The 9,460-nt window shown below is 35.0% G+C and overlaps 1 protein-coding gene across 1 annotated transcript; it reads left to right on the top strand.

Annotated features, from left to right (window-relative positions):
* Positions 1-7,651: 7,651 nt before the first annotated feature.
* LOC149423765 (uncharacterized) lies at positions 7,652-8,299 on the top strand. Its single transcript, XM_089631894.1, has one exon. The coding sequence runs from the start codon at positions 7,652-7,654 to the stop codon at positions 8,297-8,299; it is 648 nt and encodes a 215-aa protein (XP_089488020.1).
* Positions 8,300-9,460: the final 1,161 nt, after the last annotated feature.

Genomic DNA, 9,460 nt, shown 5'->3' with positions numbered 1-9,460 from the left:
TCCTTCCTTGATTGGCGCATGTGCAGATGCACCCTCCATCCCTCGTACCTGACCTAGATTATAATGGATATGCATACAATCAACTGCACTTTTTACCCACAGTTTTTTCGCGACGGATGAGTTGAATCAACACGAGTAGGTACCGGAGATGGCATTGTGCGGGACTCAGTGCATTGGAACTTGGGACGACAGTTCTTTCAACGCTAAGTGTATTTAGATGTCATCACATTGACTTGGAATTGCATTGACAATAATTGTACAGTTATGCGTCCCAATCGATTTTTAACGATGTCGTGATGTCTTTTATATGTTTGTAGGTCTTATGGATCAGCAAACACAGCGTTTCTTTGCTCCATTATCAAGTTTGGTAGTTTTTAATTAGATATAAAAATGAACATTTATACGATTGTCAGGGTTTTTACTGTATACGCTTAGCCATTTTCATAAATTGACTTATGTAATTTAGCAATCATAATTAACATCAATGCATTATTGAAAAATTGTAAGAATTTAGAATCAAAATCGAAAAGGAAAATGAGATTATAAATTTAATAAAAAATGTTGCATTAGTTCACTAGTTCATTCAGTCACTAGCTATGAGTCTTCAATTTAAGTCACTAGTTATAATGAGAAATCTTAGTTGTAAGCCAATTATATTAATTTTATCATATGTTTATTTGTACAGCGCCTTTGAGGTGATTTTTCACAACAACGGCGTTTTACAAATCAGCCAAAAATTATTATTAATTAATTATTACATCATAAGGCTGATATTATCATTAGTTTCAGAGGAGGAAATAACGAACTTTTTTCTATATCAAAGATTTTCAATTTAGGTATTTCTACAATATCTACACTACTGCCGCCAGCGCCCCCATTTTATAGATAAGTGTATTTATTTATTTATACATTATAATTTTTTTAAAGTATTATTTGGTAATGTGAGCCTCACTGTCTTTACCCGTTCTGAGGCCCCCATTTTACATTTTTATGTGACAAATTGTACACGTACATAAAATGGCCTGAAATCATTGACTAATTACAATACATCAATACCTGAAATTTACTGACATTTTGTTGAATTAACTGAATTTACATGAAATATTAAGAAATAAAATAAATTAAAGTAAATTTTATAAAAATATAATAATTATTAAACAATATGTATATAATTATTGGTCCGGTAATGTTTCATATGTGTACTATGTATATTTTTGTTCTTTTAAGATTTTTTTTTCTAATATATATTTTTTGGTCTTTAATCCATATCTTAAGTTAGTTCGTGAAATTTGTTTGTTTCCCTAATTTTTTGTGTCGAGTGAAAGATTTTTGAATGCTTTTATTTCCTGGTATTTGTGGTTTCTTTGTCCAAAGCTTGTGTTTACCGTCGGATTTTTTATGTTATCTTTGTACGCTTGTCTAACTGGTAATATCGATCTGAAGGTAGGTTTGCGGTATTTAGAAGTATATTTTATTTGAGTTTCAAAGCTTTCGTCAGGTCTTTCGTGAACAATTTCGACTCATCTAATACATTTATAAGGACATTGGATATCGTAAGATGCTTTCGTTTCAGAGAGACGAAATAGTATGTGACATTCCCTTACCCTGAAAAGTAATATTGCTTATCACAGGCAAATTATGAATACTTTCTTCACACTTAATTAGAGACTTTGTTTTAGCAATAAATATCTCGTCGAGTCACTGAAAATTCTTTCTTAGCGTTCCCAGCCCTAAGTAGTCTCGAAATGTGAAATGAAGTGCAATAAATCTTCACAAGAATAACGACTACGTTATATTAGCGGAGGCTGGGTAATTCCGTTACGTGGGGAAATAGAAAAACATTTAAAAAAAAAATTAAAATCTTTTAACAAACGCTATTAAAAGATTATTTCTCATATATTTATTTGTTAGATTTGAAGATTTTTTTTTAAATATGAGCAAAAAAATTTACACATCTAATAATAAAAACATATAAAATACCAAATAAAATTAAAGGGAAAAAAACTATTCAGTATAACAAAAAGAAAAACAATTACCCCGGTTTAAGAAATAGAGTTTGAGAAATACATTTAACTTCTGTTAAGGTGACAATAATATTTGTGAGTGTATACAATTCATATTTTTTTAAAATATATATAGCACATGTTTTACGGAAAGTATCAAGACTTGAGGCCACCTTTATGGCACTTGGTAGGTTATTACAAAGCTTTTGGCCTACAAAATTAAGTTTAAATTTAACGTGGATTCAACAGTTTCCCACTTTTTCCACTAGTTTCCCGACACCTTGTATGTTATCACTGCATTCTTAGCAAAATAAAGTTATTGCATATTTTCAAAAAATTAAAAATCCTTCCACCAACAAAGATGTTTTTAAAATAGTAAAGATACTTCTTTCCAAATTTTCGAATGGAAAATCCCTCCTCAAACGGCATACAAAAAAAATGTCAATATATATAACTTTTGTCAATTTTAATTGGGTGAAAGGTTTATTGCTAAAGCTGGTTTTATTTGAGAAAAGTAATTTTTATGAACTGTGAAAAAAATTAAGAATTCGTTGCATAGGAAACTGAAGCACTCTCCTCGCATTGCAGGTGCCCTCCGTTCCCACACAACCCTTCTGTTCCCCCTCCTCCCTACCCACATCCACCTCTCCCCTCCCCCCGCAGCGCTAATGCCATCCCTTCCCTCAGATAATATGCATCTTTCCAAATCGCAGCAGACATTTGATATCAAAGGGAGGTTCAAAAACAGAGTAACAAAACCATTTATTTGTATTTTTTTCCTACAAAACTTTGGCAATCATTGCTCTTTTTCTTAATTAAATCATTAATAAATTTATATATTCCTCGTTAGTAGTGAATTGTGTTTTTTTAATAATTAAGCTTTTTTATTTAATAAGTAAATATATTCTGAGTATACTGATAATATATTTACGTAAACTATCACCAGTAGTTCTGTGAACAGTAGACCTCGTGTCCAAAAAATATAGTTTCTAATTTTCTCTTATGTAATAAACCAAAACTTAATTTCCTCTAAAAGCATATGATTTGTAAGTAGGTACTTAATAAATAGTACCTACTTAATTATAAATCATACATATTTTTCGTGACATTTTTCTTTTCAAATTAGGAATTATACAATTTCTAAAGAGAAATATCTCCATATCAATGACAATTATTTTTTTTTAACTTTCTGTAAGCTGGTATGAACCTACCTAATATTGATTATTCAGATTTGACAGCTCGTAGTAAGAACCATGAGCACGCGAATTCTGGCGGGATAAAATGTTACTATCCAACACGGCCACCACCTTGAACCGGAACTAGAACGAAACGGACAAATTCAGTTAAAACAGGACTTTTCCTGGATACGATTGAGATCGGCAGTCTAAGAGTGTCGTTCCCACACGTTTCTTTCAAAGTCCCAATCACTTCTCAACTGACAGGACCCAGTGAGACCATGGAATCCCCAATCGAAGTATCTTGTGAGGCTGAAAGTAGTGGGGAGGGGAAGGAGATTGGGAAGAGGGCAGTGGGGAATAACCTGGCTTTATTTATTTATTATTTTAAATAAATTAATAGTGAAAAAACACAATTAAATAAAATTGTCTTGTGTATGCCGGGATTTCAACCCAAGACATACGGATTCGTGGTCGAGAGTCGAGAGCCTTAAGAAATCCAATGTTTCAAAGGTGAAGAAATGGTTCAGCTAATTTTGAAGATCAAATTTTGTTGTTAAGGAAAATTCCTGGATTTATTGAATCGAAATAAAATCTGATGGAGAAAGATCACAAGAACATATCGAATTTGGAATGACCTGCTATTGAAACTCATATTTTTTTTGTAAAATATAAAGTTGTCCGATTACATATTATGGAATTACTTTTAATTCAAAAATTAAATGTCATTCTCGTGATTTTTCTCATTCATATTTTATCTCGATTCAAACGATATAACGATGAATACAAATTCGAATATTAAAAAAGTCAAGCCAGTTTTATCAATAACAATATGTTCTGAACTTCCCTATGAAATTAAGATTAGGTAAAAGTAATAAAAAAATCCATACTCATATATCTTCCGATGTACCCGGCCCGCCAAGATACCCAATCGCGTAGTAAAAAAATGAATTATCATTGTAGGGGTTTGCTCGCATCCCCGCCCAACAAAAAATGTACGAAAAAACCCGTCCGAGGCGTATCTGCCAGGAAGCGTTTCACATTGTGTGCGCTGAGCGGGGTAAAGGGTTGATGGGCAAAGCACCTGTGCCAAACAACAGCCCTTACCCGGGTAACCCTTCCCGCTCTCGGTTACACAGGGCCGCCACGAGAAGTGCCGCCGCCCGCGTGCGAGCCAACGAAAATGTTGCACATATCAATTCATTATTATTTTCTTACAAGTATATAATCGCTATAATTTGATTAAATCATCTGATGATAAAGCATTTTTAGAGAATTTGTAAGATATTCCTGAAAGACGTATTGTACAGTCGAGAAGAAGTTTACGCTGTGAGCCTACGGATGAGAATTATTTTTCTAGTTATAATAATTGTGGCGTCGAGAAAAATCCAGATTAACTAATTAATAATAAACCGCTCGACCTACTTAGGTACGTACTGACAGCCGAATGGTAAACAATGCAACCTACCGGCAACAATACGATCGGTCTGGCACACTACGACACGCCTTTTATTTCGTGCCTCTCACCACCTGATTCCCAAAGTGGATATTATATACAAAATATTATCTAGGTACTGTGAATTGTTATTATTCACCATAGATATGGATTGAAGACGCACATACCGTGCGTATTTGATCGAATATAAGATGATGTTGATTAATACCAACATCTTACTATCGGTAATAAAAGCGCAAGGCGTAACATATTAAACATAAATGTTGTGCACTTGTGCCATGTGAAATCGCAGTCTCACTTTAAATTCAAGTACCTAATCTAATTCATTTAGATTTTCGCCGAGAGTCAAATGATGCAATCGACGATCGCCCGCAAGTCATCCCTAAGAACGGCCGCCCGTGTGCGCCCACATTGAAAATATATTATGACCGCTCCTGTCCCTCCCCAGCCAACACAACCCCTGTAGGTGGAACTATAACTTGAACAAGTGGGAGCAATCACCATTCTGGGTCAAGAACGGCCGCAGGGTTAGAAGAAGCAGCATAAATATTAAACTGCGTGATGGTCACTAATGTATTTGTAATTACAGCCTTGCGTTTCTTTGACTGGTGAAAGTGATGGGACTACAGAATATGATGTAAATTAGTTAAATTAAACCTAAAAATTTAAGTTTCAAGATCATTTCATGATGGTTTAATACAATACAAATTTGGCTAGCTTTTTTTGTGAAGCTACATTAAAAGAATAAAATGGTACAAGTAGTTTTCCCGCAAAGACAAGTATGCATAAGGAAGAAACCCTGCCTTGACGTACGTACCTACATCAACAATCCTTCCCACATCCACATTCATTCACATTTTGGCTCTCTTGACATGACCAGAATCCTTATATATAATAAAGATTAGCTAAGTTTTTTAACCCCTCGGGCCAAGACAAAATAATATTATTTCATCAAAATATTCCGGCTTGACATTCAATTTCAAATATATTCGCCTTTTTTCAACGTATGTTAATAAAATACACTTAAGGCGACGCACTACGTAGTAATGCAAAATCATGTGTTTTTGGTTTGAAAATTTGGTGGCCTAGAAATTTTTCAAATGCTTTAATTAAATACTGCGAGTAGAATACATCCTGGCCTTTGAAATAATCGAGTATTTTTTAAATCAGTCTTTTTATAAGCCCAGAAAAAATTATTCATAAGGCCTAAGAAAACTGCTTTAAAGTTCAAAATCTCCTACTTACGAAACCATTTTCGGTTATAGTTTTATTGTATAATGTGGCAAATTAAGCTATTTATAAAATGATTTAAAAACATTTAAATATTTGTGCCTGAACATCCACAAAATAAAATAAAAGGCACTTTTTGGCCATGTTTTTTTCTTGCATAAATCAAAACAGGTGGATGGTGTTAAGCGGGAATTTAAGCCTTATCGCCATCAACGTAAGGTGTGCTATTGATAGCGGCTCGATTCAAAATATTACACGACGTAGTGCATCGCCCTAAATCAAAAAATAAATCAAGATAAATTAAAAATTGGAAAACCTTGACCGAGTGAACTGTTTGGCGTTTTTTGTTTTTGTTTTATAGAATTATTCAAAATTATAAGGTAGCGTCCATGGTAAACTTTTGAGATTAAATACAAATCGTGGTTTTATCTTTCTAAATCTGCTTATATTATATGTTTGACCGTGATAGAAAAGTAGATAGAAGCAGTTTTGCGAGGACGTATCATTTGGTGACAGGTATAGAACTCGACGCTATAGATTATAGATAAAACAAAGATCATTTCTATAACTATAGTAGTAACGTGAAACCTGGTGGGGTAAAAATGGCTGAAAAATATCAAAATAATGTCGACGGAAAAAAATTTAAAGGAGACAGTAAAAAGGATAATATGATATGCTTAATAAGAAACATGCAGATGTGTTTTTAAAAAAATATCTTGATTAATATATTCCAAAAATAGAATGGTGTTTTAGAGTCCGGCATTTTCTGCAGATGCTAGTTCCACGAATGTGATAAAATTTCTTTAATTAACATGCGCATTCATCCCTTCCGAATAAAACGTAAAAAACTCTTTTATATCCTCCGTATTCTCCCACGAACTGTCCGCTAAACAGCCAGACCCGCGCATTACAAAAGGAAAACGTATAATCCTCTAGAATATTTACATCTGCCGATGACACCTGTACTATTAAAAGTTAATGTGCTGTTGCATAAAAAATATATTCGTCCCAAACCGGCCGCGATCGGTTTTACTGTGAATATTGTGATGAAATGAATACATTCATCGATAGATACTTGCATTTGAAGGTACTTGTCTACTAATTATTCCAATATAGTTTTCAAGAGAACATTATTGATTATTTGCATCACAGTGCTTTGAATGAATAATCTCATATAACAGATTACAGTGTCACACACACGTCATTTTTCGCTCTCTTAAAATAATTGCTTTCCTACAGTTAAAACATCAAATTGTATCATTGAACCTCGCAAAATTTTTCAGTGAACTCACATAAAATTGACTCTTATATAATCTCTACAGTGTTGATGTTAATTTGCTGTGAAACCAATATTATAAAGTCCAGTAAGGTGCAGTTCCGCGTAGCCATATTTAATACTACCTACTAGAGGCAGTGCAGTGCCGTGCGTGCTCTGACAGACATACATACTCAGCTATATATCCACTTCATCGCCGGTGCCCGACAATCCAGAGGTGCCCAACCTTTTCAACATGAACTGTTCTAAGTGCCAACTAACTATTACCGACGGCATCACGTGTTACTCCTGCAGTAAGCAGTTTCATTACGAATGCGGAGGAACATCTGAAACTACATTCAGAAAGGCTAATAACGAGAAAAGAAGAAGCTGGCGCTGCACTGCATGCAAAACTTCACTCCAATCATCCGCTACGTCAACCAACCCAATAGAAGATGTAATGGTAGAAATAAAAAAAATATCTTCTGAACTTGCCTCTCTCAAAACACTTAATAAGCAAGTCAAGGAAGACATGTCAGAACTGAAAAAATCTGTGGACTTCAACAACTCAAAATTGGATGACTTTTCCAATAGATTCCAAGCTTTCGAACAGTCAATGAGCAAAGTAGACTCTTTGGAACAAGAAGTTTCCTCCCTTAAATCGACCATCAAACAAATACAAGAAGATTCCAACAAAAGGGAGCAATGGATGAGACTACAGAATGTCGAAATAAAAGGAATACCTCAAGATAACAATGAAAACATTCCAAACATTCTATCAGAGATGGCAAACAAACTTGGCTTACACAACTTTAAAACTAACGAAATTGAGTTCGCCACCAGAGTCTCGGCGAAAGACCCACTTCATTCCAAATTAATCAAACCAATAATTGTTAAATTTACCACCCGCTCGCGTAAAAATGAATTCATCACCGAAATTCGACGAAGGAAAGGAATAAGCACGAAGGACCTGAATTACCCTGGTGACGATAGAAAAATCTATGTCAACGACCATCTGACTAGTTCTAACAAAAACCTCCTTTTTCGGGCCAAGGGTATTGCCAAGGAGAAGGGATTCCAGTTCACGTGGATAAAAAACACCAGGATATTTGTGAGAAAAAATCCCACTTCGCCTCCCATACCAATTTTCAAGGAAGAGGACCTAAAGAAAATAGCCTGAGTCGATCTGCATTCTCTTCGCGTCGTAAAATGGATTTTTCATATACTCATGTGTCTCCCCATACATTTCCCCCCTCCTTTTATCCACTCCTATTACACTCACCCTCCCTCTACCATTTCACCCTCTCCCACAAACTTTCTAATTCTTTTCTAAATCAGTCTACACTTCTCAAGAACCAACCTGGAATACATTTTACCGCATGTTGGCGACCCCCTGCACTCGCGACAATCAGACCTACTCGACGGACAATCGCGGTCTCACACACACTAATTATATTCTCCGCCGTGGTAAGCAAATTACCGTATACTCATTTGTCAACAAATATTTCACTCAAATATAAACTGAATAGTATTATTAACCGCTCTTACCTCAAATATGGATATCTACCTCCATCTAATTATATCAACATCAGAATAATATTATCACTAGCCGAGCCAGAGATGCGTATTACAAGATTTTTATACCATTATTATTTTAAACTACTTTATGCACCCATACCAAGAAATTATTGTGTTAGATCTACTTACTTTGTAAAACTGCATGACCACTATAACCGAACTCACTTATTGAAGTTATCATTTATATGTATAACTTACCGCCTACTCACTAACATTTATTCGAATACTCCCCATGTCTTTAGCAATATATCACCAGAACTGTAGAGGTCTTCGTACCAAGACTACGACGATCCTTCAAAATACCTTTTCAAACGATTACGATTTAATTGCCCTCACAGAATCATGGCTCACCAAAGGTATCAGAGACGAAGAACTTTTCGATCCTCGATACTATGTATATCGTAGAGACCGCGATTACGCTTCCACCGGTCAGCGTCTTGGCGGTGGTGTAGTGATAGCTATTAAACAGGAGCTGATCAGCGTCGCCAGACCAGAATGGACTTCTTGTGCTGAAGACATTTGGGTCACCATTCGCACCAATACTACACCTCACAGTTTGGTCCATATATGTTGCGTGTACATCCCCGGAGGGACTCAACATCAATATTTAATCGAAAATTTCCTGAACATGTTATCAGACGTAGTATCAAATAACCCCAATGATTCTTTTATTATCTTAGGTGACTTTAATCTTCCTGAAATTTCATGGATCCAAACTACGCCATCTGCTCACTATGCAGCTAGTAATTACTATACTCACGTT

This window comes from Hesperophylax consimilis, chromosome 5, assembly GCF_061612785.1.
Source record: "Hesperophylax consimilis isolate HC1 chromosome 5, BYU_Hcon_1.0, whole genome shotgun sequence".
In the NCBI taxonomy this organism is placed as follows: domain Eukaryota; kingdom Metazoa; phylum Arthropoda; class Insecta; order Trichoptera; family Limnephilidae; genus Hesperophylax; species Hesperophylax consimilis.
The sequence above is the reverse complement of the archived record's forward strand: the minus strand, read 5'-3'. Positions and strand labels throughout refer to the sequence as shown.

What these genes read in the sequence shown, in the direction of transcription:
- LOC149423765 (XM_089631894.1), top strand. Translation starts at nt 7,652, where the DNA reads ATGTCAGAACTGAAAAAATCTGTGGACTTCAACAACTCAAAATTGGAT.